At 45.9% G+C, this 18,887-nt stretch overlaps 1 protein-coding gene across 1 annotated transcript; it reads left to right on the forward strand.

The window, feature by feature from the left end:
* The first annotated feature begins 1,056 nt into the window (after positions 1-1,056).
* VCP (valosin containing protein) lies at positions 1,057-17,677 on the forward strand. The gene is made up of 17 exons (XM_084898817.1): positions 1,057-1,372; positions 6,132-6,243; positions 6,428-6,600; positions 7,688-7,830; positions 8,630-8,760; positions 9,271-9,402; positions 11,090-11,192; positions 11,833-11,966; positions 12,047-12,182; positions 12,753-12,865; positions 13,277-13,441; positions 13,535-13,657; positions 13,918-14,130; positions 14,312-14,620; positions 14,894-15,049; positions 16,694-16,848; positions 17,022-17,677. The coding sequence occupies exons 1-17, from the start codon at positions 1,356-1,358 to the stop codon at positions 17,125-17,127; spliced, it is 2,421 nt and encodes an 806-aa protein (XP_084754943.1). The 5' UTR covers positions 1,057-1,355; the 3' UTR covers positions 17,128-17,677.
* The last annotated feature ends 1,210 nt before the right edge of the window (positions 17,678-18,887 follow it).

An 18,887-nucleotide genomic window follows, 5' to 3' on the forward strand; every position in this document is an offset into this window, starting at 1 on the left:
ATCTACCTTATGACTTGAGGTCTGGGGTAGAAGAAAGGGCTAAAGGAATGCTAGAGGAATCCTTATTCAGAAAGCAGACTTTAGCTCTTTCTATTGCCTAAAAGCAAAGGCCCAAGCCCCAAATCCTGTGTGAGTTCACAGAATGATTGGAGGTGGGTCTGCATGGTGATCTAGGCAGGCTTTCCATGACAAGGGCAGGTATTTGATTCTTGGAGGGGAGAGACAAGCAAACCTGAGTCTCTCAGATTGACTTCCCATCCCTTTCTTAATTCCAAATTCTATGAATTTGAGAGTTGACTGTCTCAGTCAAATGTGTCTGAAGGATGAATCAAGTTAACAAGCTACCAAAGCTGCCTGTTGAATATAGTCAAGACTAGCTGGCATTTTGGGCCCATGCAATTTTCTTGTTGCTTTGGGCTCTCTTGATCTGGTGTGTTCTTTGGTAGCCTTTCAACCTCTCTCTGGACTTGGGTGCCCTCCATCCTCAAATCATCAGTGGTAAGAGGAAGAATGTACCTCCAAGCCCCTAAGAACTGTAAAGTCTTGTGGGACCAGCGTTAACCCTCTGCAATGACTAAAATAGAGTGGATTGAGAGCTGCAGTGCTAGTTCAAAAGGGTCCAGAGTAGAAGTGATCTGAGCTAGCATTTTGAAGGAGCAGAGAGAGGGGTGAGGATGAGGGTGAATCCTCATTTTGGAAGAAGATAGATGTGTAGGTTAATACTACAGTAATAAAAGGATTCAATCCATTGTGCCAGGTTTTTCCAGCAGGATAAACTCAGGAGCCAATGAGCTGGAGCCAAGTGGGAGAGACCGCCTCCAAGAGATTGAACCCTCCTTCCGCCAGTCGATCTGGTCCCATTCCTCTCGTTGATTGGCTAAGACTACCAATCCGTCGAGGAAGCGTAGTGCTGCGGCCAATTGACGTGGCGATGCATACTTGAGGCGGGAGCCAGGCTAAAGCGAATTTTCTGATTGGCTCTGGCCCGTGGGTTGCTGGGGAGAGGCGCCGAGAGGCGGGCGGTAGGCCCTAGTGCAGGCGCTGATTGGCTGAAGCGAGAGTACCTCTTCTTCCGATGATTCGGCTCTTCTCGGCTCAGTCTCAGCGCAGCGTCTGTAGCCGTCGTTTGAGTCATCGCAGCCGCTGCCTCGCGCGGATCAGGAGCCAACGTCTCCTGCCCGCTCGCCTCACGGGTGCCGCTGGGAGGAAGCGACTGGGAGGCCGCCTGCGGGTTTGTCGCCGCTGCTCGCCACCCCGCCCGGGAGAGCCGAGCCCGGGTCCAGACGGTCTACTGCCGCCCCTCGTAGCCGTTACCCTTGGGCTGCCACCGCCGCCGGCCGGGAGAGGCTCGCGCCATGGCCTCCGGAGCTGAGTGAGTGTGTGCGCGCGCCCGCCCGCCCGCCGCGGGTGCGCGCACAGGGGGGCCCCCCGGCGCTGGGTAGGCCCGGGTGGACCTGGCCGTGGGCGCGTCTAAGCGCTGTGGAGACCGGGAAAGAGGGAGCCATGGAAGGAAGGAGACGAGCGAGAGGACGGGAGCGAAGGAAGGGCCGGCGGGGCCAGGCAGCGCACCCGTGCGCCCCCTAGGCGGGCTTTGCGCTGGGCCCGGGTCGGGGCCTGGGCCGGATCGTGCTGTGTCATGCAGGCCCGGCCGGCCTGATTGTCTCGCTTGGAACGGCCATGCGGGCCTAGTGAGGGCTGCCGGCCCGCACTGCCGGCGCCGAGCCCTGAGGCCTGGAGCCCCCGCGCCTCCCCCTCCGACTCGGCCTACCAGCCGCCGAAGGCCTGTGGTTCCGGGAGAGAGCAGGCCCCAACGCCCTCACTGGGCCCTGTGGGCGTGGGCCTTGGGCCGGGGAAGGCCTTCGGAGCCGGAGCCGGAGGCGGGGGAGGCCGTGGCGGGGGCGGCCCGGCGAGCTCGGGAGGCTCTCGGCCGGCGCCGCTGGAGCGAGGCCGCCCGGGCCGGGAGCATCCTGTGCGGCCGCCTGAGCATGCGGGAGAGTGGGCCCTGCGTTCCGCCCCGGCCTCGTCCACATGAGAAAGCTTTCGTCCGTCTTCCTTGGTGCCATGTAATAGGCGTGGGGAGGAAGGGACTTTGCCTTTCTTTACTATTTTAGTTCTCGCTCTATCCTTCGAATAGGAGTTCGTACTTCCTGGGCCTCCCTGGATTTCGGCCTTCGTGGTGTGTAGGTTAGAGTTGCTCTAACTCTCCCAAAACACACGGTTTCTGCTCTCTTCCCCCTCCGCTCCCCCCCCCAAAAAAATTGCTATGTTGAGCAGTCCTGGGCCCTCCACCCTGAGGAAAGCATCAGATAAAATCTGGCCCCTCTGTCCACTGAATTTAGAATCCAGAGCTTTACCTTCTGGGGGGAAGGGAGGAGACACAGCCATCCTATGGCAACTCCTCTATGCAAATCACCTTCCTGACTCAAAAGAGATTTTTTGTTTTTGGTGTGTTCCTTTATTTTCAAGTTTCTGAATCTAGGTAAAGTATTTCTCAGTCATCTATTTAAAAGGTCCACTCATTAATACTTACAATTTACGTTACCCAGTCAGTCTTTCGTTTTCAAAACTAAAACTAAAAGTTCAAAATTATTGGAACCTGGCAGCATCGATGGTTTCTAATCTCTAGGTCATCATCTTGTTGATCTTCCCTGAACTCTCCCTCCAAGTCCCCCGTGGGCCTTTGGGATTCTGGAAGGGACCTCACTCGTGCAGAAGACAATAGGAGGTGTCTCCAAAGAGCCTCCAGACTGCTGTTGGGTGATGTTCAGGCTGAATTCTCTCTTTTCGACCTGCCTACCTTTTTATCAGTAGATAGATGTGGGATTAAAGTCTTTATCTTAACTCAGGTGGGGAACCTTTTTTCTGTCAACAGCTATTTGGATGTGTATAATATTTCTGGGTAATACAAAATTACCAACTGAAAGATTAGCCTGCTATATTTGGTCAAAAGCCCTGGGCGTTCCCGACCAAAAGATTTCTTGGGCCTTACAGCCCTCAGGCCGGATGTTCCCCACCTCTGCTAAGGGAAGAATATACCTCATCTCCAGTGTCTGGGTTTAGAATGTAGCCTTGGGGTTAAAACACAAACTGATGATTAGAGGCAACCCCCCCCCCCCCCCCCCCCAGTACCAGTTCTATAGGTTAAGCAGGAAGATGGGCAGCCCTTGGAGGATATTTTTTTAAAAAATATATTTTATTGATTTTTTTACAGAGAGGAGGAGAGAGGGATAGAGAGCTAGAAATGTTGATGAGAGAGAAACATTGACCAGCTGCCTCCTGCACACCCCCCACCGGGGATGTGCCCACAACCAATGTATATGCCCTTGACCGGAATCGAACCTGGAACCTTTCAGCCCGCAGACCGACGCTCTACCACTGAGCCAAACCTGTTTCGGCTGGAGGATATTTTGAAGTCTGAGGAAGAGGGAGAATTGATGGGTTTAAATTACCCTCAGATGTCACATTGATCATGGTTGCCCTCCAGGATATTGATTAGCATTGGGAAAACTTGTCTACTCTGCAGCTTATGCCCAAAGTGCCACACTTTTGAGTTTGGGGAGGCAAGTTTAAGCCTAGGAAACTCCACTCTTGGAAACTAGTTTAAAGGTGATGATTAAGGATGGAACTTGTGTAAGGGGATCAGAAAATTTTCAATTTTATTAGAGAACGGGATTTGTATTTCTTTTGGGTATATCAGGACCAAAATATATAAAAACCCCATAACTCCACAGCAGGAATTGTGGAGCATAAGCATCTCTTTTCTTGCAAGTTGTGAAAACATTTCTAATAGGAATACTATTTTGTTTTATTTTGTTGACTGATAAGTCCCTGGATTCCAGAACAGTGCCTGGCATATAATACATATGCTCATTAATTTGTTGAATAACTCTTGGAAGATAATTCTTTTTAATGTATTTCTTCACTTCCTCCATTATCTAGTTTCCCTATTAGTGAGGCACATGTTTTCTTGAGCCTTACTAAGAAGAGGTAGTTTTCAAAGGGGGAGAGCCCACCAGATTGAGCTAGTAAAGGCTGGAGATAAGCTAGGTAAAAAATTGGTGTCCACGAAATAATTGAAACTGGACAGTTTATTATTTTTTGTTTATCCTCATCCAAGGGTATTTTTCCATTGATTTTTTTTTTTTTTTTTAAGAGAGGGGGGAAGTGGAGAGAGAAACTGAAACATCTAAAAGTGAAACAAATCACATTGCTTATTTGCTTCCTACATGTGTCCAAACTGGGGAAGGAGTTGAACCTGCAACCCAGTGTGTGCCCTTGACTGCCTTTGTGTGCACAGGTCCACCACACTCTAACCACTGAGCAACACCAACCAGCATGAAACTGGACAATTTAAAGTGGTTTAGACTCAAGCAACCTTATTTGGGTGAAAGGGATTTGGATTTGCTCCAAGTCGCAGCATTTCTTGGTTTTGACTTTTTAAAAAATTTTATTTATTTATTTTTTATTTTTTAAAATATATTTTATTGATTTTTTTACAGAGAGGAAGGAGAGGGATAGAGAGTTATAAACATTGATGAGGGAGAGTCATCGATCAGCTGCCTCTTGCACACCCCCTATTGGAGATGTACCCGTAACCATGGTACATGCCCTTGACCGGAATCGAACCTGGGACCTTTCAGCCTGCAGGCCGATGCTCTATCCACTGAGCCAAACCAGTTTCGACTTTTTTTTTTTTTTTTTTTTTTTAAATAAATCTTCACCTGAGGACTTGGTGAGAAGGAGGGAGAAACATCAGTGTGAGAGAAGCATCAATCAGTTGCCTCCCATAGGTGCCCCAACCAGGGATAGAACCAGCAACCCAGGTATGTGCCCTCGCTGGGAGTTGGAACAGGCAATCTTTTGGTGCACAGGATGACATTCAACCCACTGAGTCACTCTAGCTGGTGGTTTTGACTTTTAAACCAACTCCATGGAGTTGTGTGTCTTGCCGAGATTACCGTTTGAGCTTAACCCTCTTTCTGAAGGTTATCTGTTCCTGTTTTGTTTTGTTTTGTTTTATGATGGTATTTAAGTTTGACATTTCTGTGGTATATAGAAAGCTCTGGCACTCAGCAGATTTAGCCAGTAAAGGAGGGTAGTGCTAATTTTGATTCCTTGTCCCTAGCCTTGCTTGGTGGTACTTGGGACCTCACTGAATCCTAAGGAAGTTGTCTAGCTCACTTCATTCTTTTCCCTTTGCCTTTCCCTTTCCCTTCTCTCTCCCTTTGCCTTCAGAAGCGATACCATTAGCTTCCTCACTCCCAACTCTTCAAGGGCCCTTCTTTTATAATTTATTTCCTAAACCCGTTTCTTACAGAAATTACTTTTTCTAGCTCTGTGATTTTATAAATGTTCTCTTACCAAAAAAAAAAAGAGTTAGCAAAGAAAAGGCTGTGCTTTGTTTTAAAGTGCTAATTAATCGTAGTGACCATTAATATTACGTGAAGCATTGTGTTGAACATTTTGCATTCATTATCTCACTTAGAACAATAATCCTGAGGTAGATACTACTATATTCCCATTTCACAGATTAGGAAATCAACTTCCAAAGAGGTTAAATAACTTGGCCAAGATCAAAGTTAAGTAATGGCAGGGTTGGAATTCAGGCCCAGCAGGTCTGACTGCAGCACCTTCCTCTTAACCACTATTCTATCCTAAGACTGTTTTCATTTCTGTAATTGTATTTAATCTCCACTTGTATTTCACCTTTTTAGGTCATAGTTGTTTTTTTGTTTGTTTTTAATTCTTTATTGTTTAAAGTGTTGCATATAGTATTACATATGTCTCCTTTTTCTCCCCATTGGCCTCTCCCCGGCCACCTCCACCCCCCAGCACATGCCCTCACCGTCCTAGTGTTTGTGTCCACTGGTTATGCATACAAGTCCTTTGGTTGATCTCTTACCCTCCACCCCCCCAGGCCATAGTTTTTTGTCCCTTGGGCTTTATAGCTAGCATACTAGCATCCAAGAGCTACTGGACTGGGAATTCAAATATGTGCTAGGTATTACTCGACCTTGGCTGAACTTCCACTTCATCTACTCACTGTTTCTTTTCAAGTGTAAGTTTTAGAAATTGGTGGGGTCCCCGGGGCTGGAGTATGTATTGAGACTGACTTCATTTTCTCTTTCTAGTTCAAAAGGTGATGACTTATCAACAGCCATTCTTAAACAAAAGAATCGTCCCAATCGGTTAATTGTCGATGAAGCCATCAATGAGGACAACAGTGTGGTGTCCTTGTCCCAGGTAGGTTAGGTCCACTGTCCAGTCTTTCCTTATTTCACTTAACCTGAGGGTTTTTCCCAGGATTCTTTTCTCATTTTTCTTGCAGTGACCACAAATAGAGGGGGTTTACTGGGAATCCCAACCTCCAGGGCTGCTGCTTACCCCCTGGCCCAGTGACCCAAAGGCCTTAACCTTGTTTCCTCAGCCCAAGATGGATGAGCTGCAGTTGTTCCGAGGTGATACAGTGTTGCTGAAAGGAAAGAAGAGGCGGGAAGCTGTGTGCATTGTGCTTTCTGATGACACATGTTCTGATGAGAAGATTCGAATGAATAGAGTTGTTCGGAATAACCTTCGCGTACGCCTAGGGGATGTTATCAGGTGTGTGTGTGGGGTTCTTGACCCCTCAGGGATGGGAGGCCAGAGATAGCCTGTCTTATAGGCTGGACCCCTATGAAGGCCTTGGCAGCTGCTGGTATCAGAAACCTCCTAACCATGGAAAGATTTATGTATCAGAGCTGGTTTTAGGCTTTGGTTTTGCCTTCCAGGGACTTTAAAATCTGCTTCTGCTTGACTGTTGGGACAAATTGGCATTTCTATGACTTTCTTAATGCCTTTTTTCTTTTATTATTTTCTATAAGAGGTATAACTTATCACATCTTAGACCCTGGGTTAGGATGCCATTTGAGAGTGTGTACCTGCCAAATAATCTCACTACTGTGTTAGATTAATGATTTGTGTTAGGGCTTAGATAAGGTGGGAGAATGGGTGTGGAAGTTGAACTCCTAGCAGGTCTTTTTAAGGATCCAAATTAATCTAGGAGAGAAGCATAGTTTGAGCTAAACCCAGGATAGCTGCCATCAGTGATTTTGGACTTAACTTTAGGCAAAAAGCTTTTCTCATGGTGGAGTCATATTTAGCTACTGCTACCCAACCACCTGTTAACTGGCCATGAATATCAGACTTCTGATTCTTTTTTAAGATTTCTAGGTTTCGTGTAGATTTCCTGGAGAGGCTTAGTCACTTTTCTCAAGGTGCTCTGACCTATCTTGAGATTATTTTTTCATTTCTGTTTCTCTGACCCTGACACTTAACAGGCTAAGACCTCCCTTTTCAATATTGGGTCACCAATACCCAGAATGGGTCATCCTTGGATCTCTCTCACTGAAGACTATCTCTCCTGTCTACTTTGTAGGGGTTCCAGATGTGTGGGTCTTCCTTTTAGTTCACTGATTGGGGCGGGCAGCCCCGCTAATGGCTTCTACCCTTTCCTGAGTGTGAACTTTCTTAGTTCTGCTTGGCTGATCCTTTGTCCTCATTCCCACTCTATCCTGCCTCTCTTCACCTAAAGCCATCCCTGCCTTTTCTCTTTCACTCGCCATCAGCTCTCTGTGCCAGGCCCTTTCGGACACCCAGTGCTTGGGGCTGCAGTGTGGTTGGTAATGTGGAGTCTGCTTGTCATCCTCAGCATCCAGCCATGCCCTGATGTGAAGTATGGCAAACGCATCCACGTGCTACCCATCGATGACACGGTGGAAGGTATCACTGGCAATCTCTTTGAGGTATACCTTAAGCCATACTTCCTGGAAGCTTATCGACCTATCCGGAAAGGTGAGAGACAATTTTAGAGACTGAGCTTAAGGATAGCTGTTTGTGGTGATACTAGTCAACCTTAGAACATCTGTCTCAGTCTCGTATCCTCCTATCTAATAAAAGGGTAATATGCAAATTAACCATACTCCATCATGATGGTGGTGCCCAGGCCTCTTAGCCCCACTGGAGTCTCCCAGCCCTAGGGGCACAGCTGTTGAGAGTGGGCAGTGTGAGCAGCCTGGCGGAATGCTTGCTTCGTCGCAGATGGGCCTCTGGGCCAAGGAGAGCCTCTGGGTAGTGGGCTTGGAGTGGCCAGGCCCCGCAGAGAGTTACTGGTGCACGGATTCGTGCACAGAGCTACTAGTGTGTGTATACATGTGTACTTTCTCCTTCCCTCTGCCTTCCTTCCCACTCCCCTGTTACTCCATTTACAGTCCCTGCTCCAGGAGAGTAAACTGTCTTTTCTTAAATCTCTGGGCCATTTTGGCTGTGTCACAGTCCAGAGTATTTAATGTTTAGCACAGCTCTACCATTGGTGGGTGTTATAAAAGCTTGGGTTGCCTAAACCCCAGAAGTCAAAACCTTATGGGCTTCTGGCATATCAAATTGTTCACTGTCCCTCTTGAGAGTCAGAAGGACACTTCACAGGTTAGCTTTTCTCCTCTTGCCTGATGTTTAACAGAATCATGGGGGTTGGGAGAATGGGGAGACAATATCCAGTGAATTTGGCATTCTGGACTCCAGTTTTTGATGAATAATTCTCCCTTAGTCTTATAGCTGACACCTCTAACTGCCCTCATGCTGATTGTTCTCACAGGAGACATTTTCCTTGTCCGGGGTGGAATGCGTGCTGTGGAGTTCAAAGTAGTGGAGACAGATCCTAGCCCTTACTGCATTGTTGCTCCAGACACAGTGATCCACTGTGAAGGGGAGCCGATCAAACGAGAGGTGAGTCCTCTTTCTGATCCCAATACTGGACTTCATGATACTCAGAGGGACAGTCATGTGATGGTTATCAAGCAGGGTGCTCTTTGGAACTAAGCTTCTTGCAGAGGTGGGAACCTCCCAGTTACTCACTTCTGGGCTTAGGTGTTTCTTAGAAGTATCTGATACCAGTAATTTAAAAAATCTAGTTTGAACCAAAAGGATCTAGGTAGTCAGACTATATTTTGAACAAGTAATGCTGGTGATTGAGCTGCAATTTCCATTTACCAGAATTTCTAGCTTCACGTCTTAGGGGAGCCCTTCCCAGTAGACTGAGGACAGTGTGAGAGGGAAAAGCTGTGCTAGAAATCTTTGCCTGGGGATTTTGAGTTGTTCTTTGAGGCATAGTCCCATTAGAGGAGAATCTTCAATTATAGCAGGTTTTCCCACACCAGATTGTGGAAGGATTTGAAAAAACTCTGCTTTTGCTGATAATAATATCCCTGCCTTCTCCTTTGTCTCCTCGATATTCAGGATGAGGAAGAGTCCTTGAATGAAGTAGGCTATGATGACATTGGTGGCTGCAGGAAACAGCTGGCTCAGATAAAAGAGATGGTGGAGCTGCCCTTAAGACATCCTGCCCTATTTAAGGCAATTGGTGTGAAGGTGAGCATCTGGGACTCGGTCTAGGGTGGTGATTAATATATATAAAGTAACTGAAGATGTAAAAGCTATTCTTATGAACCCTATAGAAACAAATCTCACCATAGTGTGCTAACTGGTCTAGTAGAGTGCTACCCAGTAGAAGCAGAAGTTAAGGAAATTTGCAGTGTTAAGGTCCTGAGTCTAAAACATTTGAGAACTGCTGGTCTGGAATGGAACTTTCGAACCATTTCCATGTCATAGGACATACTGAAGATGAAATTATTACCCCTTCCCTTAGTATGCATCGTATAAATAACTTTATCTTCTGTGTGGGCACTTATCCATGTATTGCTTGTGGATGAGGCCACAGAAAGGACAGCTTCAAAGAGGAAGACTTGGGATTGGTGGTAAGGAAAAGCATTCTAACATAATAAACCCTGAAGGGTTGTGATTACTGAAGTGATTGAGTCTCTGGCAACACTTTTTCTTGAAAATGTATTTTTATTTATTTCAGAGAGGAAGGGAGAAAGAGATAGAAATATTAATAATGAGAGAATCGTTGATTGGCTGTCTCCTACACACCCCACACTGGGGATCGAGCCATAACCCAGGCATATGCTTAACAAGGAATCAAACTGTGACCTCCTAGTTCATAGATCCACACTCAACCACTGAGCCACGCTGGCCTGGCTCTGGCAACACTTTTTTTTATTTTATTTTTATTTATTTTTTATTTATTTATTTTATTTTTTAAAATATATTTTATTTATTTTTGTACAGAGAGGAAGGGAGATAGAGAGTTAGAAACATCAGTGAGAGAGAGTCATCGATCAGCTGCCTCTTGCACATCCCCTACTGGGGATATGCCCGCAACCAAGATACATGCCCTTGACCGGAATCGAACCCGGGGCCCTTCAGTCCCCAAGCCGACGTTCTATCCATTGAGCCAAACCGGTCCCGGCTGGCAACACTTTTGAGTAAGCTACCAGTAATTTAAAAAATCTTGGTCTATCTAAAGTCAAGTTCTTGGCCTAATGGTCTCTTGCTTTTGTCTAATGCCAGGATCTTTAGACTCAATTGCAGTAGTTTCTTGGTTTTCTCCACCCTTTATTTCCTATTTATGCTAATAAAAGGGTAATATGCTAATTCTACTGGATTGACCAGGCATCTTCTGGAAGTCTGACTTCCTTCCGGACAAAGCCATGGTGGTGGGGGCCGATGTAGAGGTGGTTATGGATGATCAGGCAGGCAGGGGAGCAAGCGGGTGTGTGTGTGTGTGTGTGTGTGTGTGTGTGTGTGTGTGTGTGTGTGTGAGAGAGATCAGGCCAACAGGCAGAGGTGGTTAGTCCCGGATTGTGAGAGGGATGTCTTGACTGCCCCCAAGGGGTCCCAGTTTGGAGAGTGTGCAGGCTGGGCTGAGGGGAACCCCCACCCCTTGCACAAATTTTGTATACCACGTCTCTAGTGCAAGTTATAATCATAGATGTCAGCCTTCTATCAGTATTTTCCCTGCTGATAAGGAGAGTGAGTGTGACCTGAAAGAAGCTGTCTTTCCAGCAGCTATGGCTAAGGACTCAATTTTACTGGTGTCAAGGTTGAGCTGTGATCCTCAGCCTCAGCAAAACCCTACTTAAGCCATGTTAGGCTGGATGGGGTTGGGAGAAAGTGGGCGTCAGAACCTAATTATATTCTCTGTACTGGTCCTCAGCCTCCTCGGGGAATCCTGCTCTATGGACCTCCTGGGACCGGGAAGACTCTGATTGCTCGAGCTGTGGCAAATGAGACGGGGGCCTTCTTCTTTTTGATCAATGGTAGGAAACCCGGTTCACTGAGTTTGGCTAGACGGAATTCTGAGCTTGGCACGACCCAGTCTCCTGAGCTGGATAAATCATGGCACATTCATTTGCACACATGCTCTTATGTACACTTAGCTTTTTTTTTCCTGCTGAGGTACATTATAGACAAATAAGCAGCAAGGGAAGATATTTTCCTCTTCTGCCCCAATCTATCCCTCTTTGAGGAAGATTATAGACAGGCTGGAAACATTTAGAGGGAGCAAGTTAGGATGGAAATCAAAAAGTCTATGCTTATTTACTTTAGCGATTTGGGGGAAGGTCAACTGGATCTTAAGAATGCTATTTAGCTGTTAGAGGTCCAACTGGTGTGCTGCTTCTCCTGCTCTGGCCAGAGGTCCCAGAGCATCTTCTGTCATCTTCACACTTTCATCTCAACTATGAGATAAGTGCACTAGTTCCCTTGGTTTCTCTCCAGTCTGGCCTGTTGATTATCCTCGGATAGTGGCTCATAGAGTGTGAAAAAGTAGGCAGAGGTTATCTACCATCTTCTCACCCAGGACCTGTTTCTAGTCATCTTAGCAAACAACATATCTGCTTTCATTTGGGAATGAGGAAGGATATAGTTTGTCATTGACTTTATTCTGAATCCTTTCAGGTCCTGAGATTATGAGCAAGTTGGCTGGTGAGTCTGAGAGCAACCTTCGTAAAGCCTTTGAGGAGGCTGAGAAGAATGCTCCTGCTATTATCTTCATTGATGAGCTGGATGCTATTGCTCCCAAAAGAGAAAAAGTAGGGCTTTAACTCAGGGGATTTGTGGAGGGGTTGAAAGGTCTTGATTTCACTTCTGACCAGATATCCTGTCCTGACAGACCCATGGGGAGGTGGAACGGCGCATTGTATCACAATTGTTGACCCTTATGGATGGTCTTAAGCAGAGAGCACATGTGATCGTCATGGCAGCAACTAACAGACCTAACAGCATTGACCCAGCCCTACGGCGATTTGGTAAGGAACCCAAATTTTCTTTAAACTGTCCTTGCTCATAGGGAGATCATAACTCTACTTGGCTTTTTTTTTCTTATTTTTAAAATATATTTTTTATTGCTATCAGAGAGGAAGGGAGAAACATCAATGATGAAAGAGAATCATTGATCAACTCCTTTCTGTAGGCCACCACTACTAAGTTCAAAACTCAGGCATGTGCCCAGACTAGGAATCGAACTTATGACCTCCTAGTTCATAGGTCATTGCTCAACCACTGAGCCGGGCTTTGTTTAATCTTTTTAATCCCACATCTGTCATTTATCTAAATCATCTAATCCTGCTCATTTCTTGAAGCTTTTTGTAGTGAAAGGGCCTGGCTGCCCTCTCCCTTACTTCATGCCCTGTCTGGGGTGAGCCATCCTGGAATGCCTGAAACTGAAAGGTTTCTCAGGACGTGGGACACGGGCGTTTTGATTGCTAACATCAGAACAGTCCTGGGTGTAAACTAGGATGGTTGGTCACGTTAGGCCTATCCCTTCTTCCTTTTGGACCAGAAATAAGCCCTGTGTATATTCACACATTGTCCCACAGGTCGCTTTGACAGGGAGGTAGATATTGGAATCCCTGATGCTACAGGACGTTTGGAAATTCTTCAGATCCATACCAAGAACATGAAGCTGGCGGATGATGTGGACCTGGAACAGGTGGAGTAGTGATGAGAGCTGACCAGGAGTTTTAAGATATCTATTTCCAGGCAGTTGAAGGGAACTGTCTAGGAATATAAACTTAAGATGTGTGAGGAGACTGATTTTGATTTTGGGGCAGAGAAAAGGAAGTGATTTGAGATTGAATCCAGGAAACGAGTTGGCATGTTTGTTGATTGACGTTGTATTAGAGCAAACCAAATTTTAAGGGCAGCTTTATTTCCAGGCCCCAAGTTCAGGTTTGAATATTTATATCTATCCTGTGAAAGGACTGCTAGTGTGGGTTCTAGTAATTGGGAGGACCCAGAAATAGGAATTAGGGGAAGGGACTGACTAAGATTCTGTTGTCTTTGACCCTTTAAAGCAACCAGGTCTTAGAGAAAATATAGTAAGTAGAATTTCTCTCTGCAGGTAGCCAATGAGACTCATGGGCACGTGGGTGCTGACTTAGCAGCTTTGTGCTCGGAGGCCGCTCTGCAAGCAATCCGCAAGAAGATGGACCTTATTGACCTAGAGGATGAAACCATTGATGCTGAGGTCATGAACTCCCTGGCAGTTACAATGGATGACTTCCGGGTAAGTACTGCACTGCCATCTTAGGTTCACATGTGTGCACTTTCATGCCTTCTCTTGCAAATTTCATTTCCAATTTTGCTTCTCTTTTTTTAGTGGGCCTTGAGCCAGAGCAACCCGTCCGCATTGCGGGAGACTGTGGTGGAGGTGCCACAGGTAACCTGGGAGGACATTGGAGGCCTGGAGGATGTGAAACGTGAGCTTCAGGAACTGGTCCAGGTAGGGTATCTTGGTTCAGGGTGAATCATTGCTTGAATACTTTGTAATTGAACTGGCTGGTTTTGGGGTGTTGGCATATTCATTGCAGGAATTGTGAGAGTTTAATTAAGGAATCTGCTATTCTCAAGTCTGAGGCACTAAAGGAGCCTGCTAGGGAAACAGGTTCTTTAACCAGGTAATGGTAGGGGTAGGCTTCTGTTTGGTTAGGTTTCTTTCAAACTGCGGAGGTATCCCTGAACACTCTTTCTTTTTCCTTTTAGTATCCTGTGGAGCACCCAGACAAATTCCTCAAGTTTGGCATGACACCCTCCAAGGGAGTACTGTTCTATGGACCTCCTGGCTGTGGGAAAACCTTACTGGCCAAAGCCATTGCTAATGAATGCCAGGCTAACTTCATCTCCATCAAGGGTCCTGAGCTGCTCACCATGTGGTTTGGGGAGTCTGAGGCCAATGTCAGAGAAATCTTTGACAAGGTGAGCTACAAGCAGTTGGGCTATTTTATTCTCTTGCTTGATAGAAGTAGAGGCTGTTTTCTTTGGAAGAGTTAAAAACATCTCATTCTGGTAGCTCAGTTGGAACAATGAAGGTCTCTATTTTCCTTCTCAGGTCTGAGACCAGTGTACTAATGCTTGAGTCCATCTGTCCCTCCCATAGGCCCGCCAAGCTGCCCCCTGTGTACTGTTCTTTGATGAGCTGGATTCAATTGCCAAGGCCCGTGGTGGTAACATTGGAGATGGTGGTGGAGCTGCTGACCGAGTTATTAACCAGATCCTGACAGAAATGGATGGTATGTCCACAAAAAAGAACGTTTTTATCATTGGTGCGACCAACCGGCCTGACATCATTGATCCTGCCATCCTGCGACCTGGCCGCCTTGATCAACTCATCTATATCCCGCTGCCCGATGAGAAGTCCCGTGTTGCCATCCTGAAGGCCAACCTGCGCAAGTCTCCAGTTGCCAAGGCAGGTGCAAGATCATGGGCCATGGGGACATCTATGAGTCCTCAGGCTAGTGTGGGGTGCGGTTTGGTTTCCAGACAAGATTTCATTGGGATTTCTAGGATTAGGGTTGTAAAGGGAAGATGGAAGATTTGAGGATGTTAGGAGAATCTAGAATTGGGAATAAACAGTGGTGAAAGATGGGACAGATTGGAATTGGGAGTGCTGGAATGGCTCAAAGATCGTGTTTGTGTATCATGGGAGGAGAGACTAAATGCTAAGCTACTCTACTTTTAGGATGTGGATTTGGAGTTCCTGGCTAAGATGACTAATGGCTTCTCTGGAGCTGACCTGACAGAGATATGTCAACGTGCCTGTAAGCTGGCCATCCGTGAATCCATCGAGAGTGAGATACGGCGAGACCGTGAGAGACAGACCAACCCGTCAGCCATGGTGAGTTTGTACTCTTTCCCCCGATGTGCCAGTCTGGGGGATAATCCTCACCATGCCCCAACCACTCGGACCTCACAGACCACAAGTGGCCCGCAGACCACTAATTGGTAATCGCTGCTCCAAAGGTTTCCTTAAACCAACGGTCGCCAACCTTTCAGACCACCGGTTGGCGACCACTGCCCTAAAAAAGAAGAAAGAAAAGAAAGAGTAGCTGAGGGTTAACTTCAATCTGGAATTATAAATGGATGGATAGATGGACACTTTCTCTACCTTTTGGAGGGGATCTGTGACATCCCTCTTGTCTCCCATAAAAACTTAAAACTTAAAAACTGAGAAACTAATCCAAGAGCAGAAGGAAGAGGAAGAAATAGAAACATCAATGATGAGAGAGAATCAATGATTGGCTGCCTCCTGCACGCCCCGTACTGGGATTGAGCCTGCTGAGTTTATGCTCTTGACCAGAATCAAACCCGGGACCTTTTAGTCCACAGGCTGACCTTTATTTACTGAGCCAAACCTGCTAGGGCAAGGAGCAGTCTTATAACTCACAGCAATTGGAGTGGCTTCTCAGTGGAAAAGATAGGATTTGAGCTGGGTTTTTGAGGGAGAGTACAATTTGAATAAAGAAATAAGCCCAAATAATTGCTGCTAAGTAGGATTACAAAACTTGGGAAAACCTGGGTAATTTTAAGAGGGTATATGTTACTGAAAGTGAGGCCACTAGGTAAGGTGTAATTCAGATGTGGTAAACACTGAGAGGCCTTGATATTTGTCTTATCCATTAATCCTCACCCAAGAATATTTTTTCCATTGATTTTTAGAGAGAGAGTGGAAAGGAGGGGGAGAGACAAAGAGAAACATTGATGTGAGAGAAACACATCAGTTGGTTGCCTCCTGCACCCGCCCTTACTGGAGCCTTGGATCCAGTCTGCAACTGAGGTGTGAGCCCTTGACTGGAACCCTTCATTCTGCTGGCTGACACTTTAACCACTGATCCAAACTAGCTATATTTTCTTTCTAAAACTTGGACTTACTGAGGCATAATCCTCATATAGTAAAAATCTGTTTACATACTTTTTTGACAAATGTGTATAAGGGCTGTAGCTATTACTATAGTAGAGATAGAAATTTCTGTCATCCCAAAAAGTTCCCTTGGACCATTTTAGTCAGTTACTCTTTTTAATAATTTATTTTTGGGGTGTGGTTAATCCTCACTTGAGGATATTTTTTCCATTCATTTTTAGGGAGGGAGGGAGAGGGAAGAGACACACATGTATTGGGATTGAGCCTGCAAACCAGGTACCTGTCTTTTACTGGATAGCAAACCTGTGACCCTTTGATCCACGGGTCAATGCTCTCACCACTGACCCACACCAGCCAGGGCAACCAGTTTCTTTTTTTTTTTTTTACTACCCTAAGTCCCTGGCAGCCACTGATGTGATTTCTGTCCCTCTAGCTTTGCCTGTTTCAGAATGCACTGACAGGTTTTTAAGCAGAGCAGTGATTCAGTTGTATTAAGATTGTCTTGGTGACTTGCTTAGGTTGAATTGGAGAGGCAGGAAGACTGAGGGGCAAGAAGCCCAGGGAAGGGATCTAGCCTGAGTCTTAACTATCCCTGGCGGTCTGTGTTTACCAACCCTACAGGAGGTAGAAGAAGATGATCCAGTGCCTGAGATACGCCGAGATCACTTTGAGGAGGCCATGCGCTTTGCCCGCCGTTCTGTCAGTGACAATGATATTCGAAAATATGAGATGTTTGCTCAGACCCTTCAGCAGAGTCGGGGCTTTGGCAGTTTCAGGTAGGCGACAGTGGGCAATGCTTAAATTGCCTTGTGGAACTACACAACCAATTTTGTGGGAGTCTTAAGGAGGCTAGAGGGGTAGTTGTGAAAATCCTATATAGGCACTGTCCTAACCCCTATCTTTAAAAAAAAAAAAAATTTGTTTTGTTTTGTTTTGCTTTTGTGCACAGATTCCCTTCAGGAAACCAGGGTGGAGCTGGCCCCAGTCAGGGCAGTGGAGGCGGCACAGGTGGCAGTGTATACACAGAAGACAATGATGATGACCTCTACGGCTAAGTGACGGTGGCCACTGTGCTTCGAGCTGGCCTGGCTGGACCTTGTTCCCTGAGGGTGGGGGCGCTTGCCCAGGAGGGACCAGGGGTGCGCCTGCGGCCTGTTCCATTCCTCAGTCTGAACAGTTTAGCTACAGTCAGACTCTGGACAGGGGTTTCTGTTGAAAAAAAAACCACAAAACAAAAGCGATAAAATAAAAGCGATTTTCATTTGGGAGGCAGAGTGAATTACCAACAGAGAATTGGGCCTTGGGCCTGCATCATTTCTCTTGTGATTTGGGGCAGTGCAGGGATCCTGTGTGGGTGTGAACCAAGGCACTACTCCACACAGTAAAGCAACTGCACTTCACTCAGTGCTTCTTGAGCCCTCCCTTCTTCCCCCTACCCACCCTGGGCAGGAGGATGAAGGGCCACAGTTGCTGGGTGTTTATATAGAGAGTAGGTTGATTTTATTTTACATGCTTTTGAGTTAATGTTGGAAAACTAATCACAAGCAGTTTCTAAACCAAAAATGACATGTTGTAAAAGGATAATAAACGTTGGATCAAAATGGAGCCTGAGTCCTGGCCCCGTGCCTGTTTCTTTTCCTGGGGAGGGCCTTGGGCTGCCCCTCACGGCCGAGGCATTCTTCCTCCAATGTAAAATCCATAAGACTGCTCTCTTCCCCTCCCGATTAACATCAGTGATACTGCCGCCCAGCCCCAGTGTCCTCAGCACCACTGGACAGGACCATGTAGATGGAGGATAGCCTGATGGAGTTTCAGATGTGGGCAGTGTGGCATCCTTTACCTCCATTTGAGGTGGATGGTAAGGCTAGGTCTGCAGAGGCCCCTTTCCTCACCAAAGACTGGATTGGGGTTCCCTCCAAAAACCTTAAGATTGCAAAAAGATAGAATCTCTGTCTCAAGGTGGATATTCTTTTGGTGCATCAAAAAATCCCAAACATTCATGCTCTGGTTGAGGATCACTTACAATTGTGTCCACCTTTATTTTATGTAACTTGTATTATAAAAAAAAAAAAAAATAGCTTTTTCTAAGACAAAATAATAGTATTGGGTGTGTTTTTTCCTAAATTAAACATCCTCCCCTGCTCTGTTTTTCAGATTGCTTGAATAGTTTTATCCAGGTAGAGTGTACTCTTCAGCAGTTACCATCATAAATCATTTAGTGCTTCTAGGGTCAGTACCATAATGCCTTACCCAAAAAAGATTATGGTGCAGAGAAAATTATTCACAGTCAAATTTGTGTTGATTGTCCTAGTACTTATACCAGGCTCTCATCTGGTCTAAACAGAAAATCTTCACCAACATAATAACACTCTATCTTACCCCTAGGCTGACAGCCTATCTTTAGGGCTAAAGACAGGGAAAGATTATAAGTACCTCTGCATTAAGCTATGGGAGCATAACAGAAGGCAAGTGATATTTTCCCACGAAATATGTAGAGATAGTAGAAATTTGTTGAAACGATTGTTTTCATTTGTCACACAGTGTGTCTATATGGAATATAGTTGGAACTCTATAGATTTTTTTAATATAAATCTTTATTGTTAGATTCTTATTTTTAAATATATTTTTATTGATTTCAGAGAGGAAGGGAAAGAAACATCAATGATGAAAGTGAATCATTGATTAGCTGCCTCCTACATGCCCCATACTGGAGATCGAGCCTTCAACCGGGCATGTATCCTGACCAGAATTGAATCGTTATCTAGTTCATAGCTAATGCTCAACCACTGAGCTATGCCAGCTGGGCTCTAGATAC

This window comes from Pipistrellus hanaki, assembly GCF_964339955.1.
Source record: "Pipistrellus hanaki genome assembly, chromosome: 11".
In the NCBI taxonomy this organism is placed as follows: Eukaryota; Metazoa; Chordata; class Mammalia; order Chiroptera; family Vespertilionidae; genus Pipistrellus; species Pipistrellus hanaki.

Coding starts and splice junctions, on each gene's coding strand:
- VCP (XM_084898817.1), top strand. Junction 12,183..12,752: donor CCCAGCCCTACGGCGATTTG/GTAAGGAACCCA, acceptor ATTGTCCCACAG/GTCGCTTTGACAGGGAGGTA. Junction 12,866..13,276: donor ATGATGTGGACCTGGAACAG/GTGGAGTAGTGA, acceptor TTCTCTCTGCAG/GTAGCCAATGAGACTCATGG.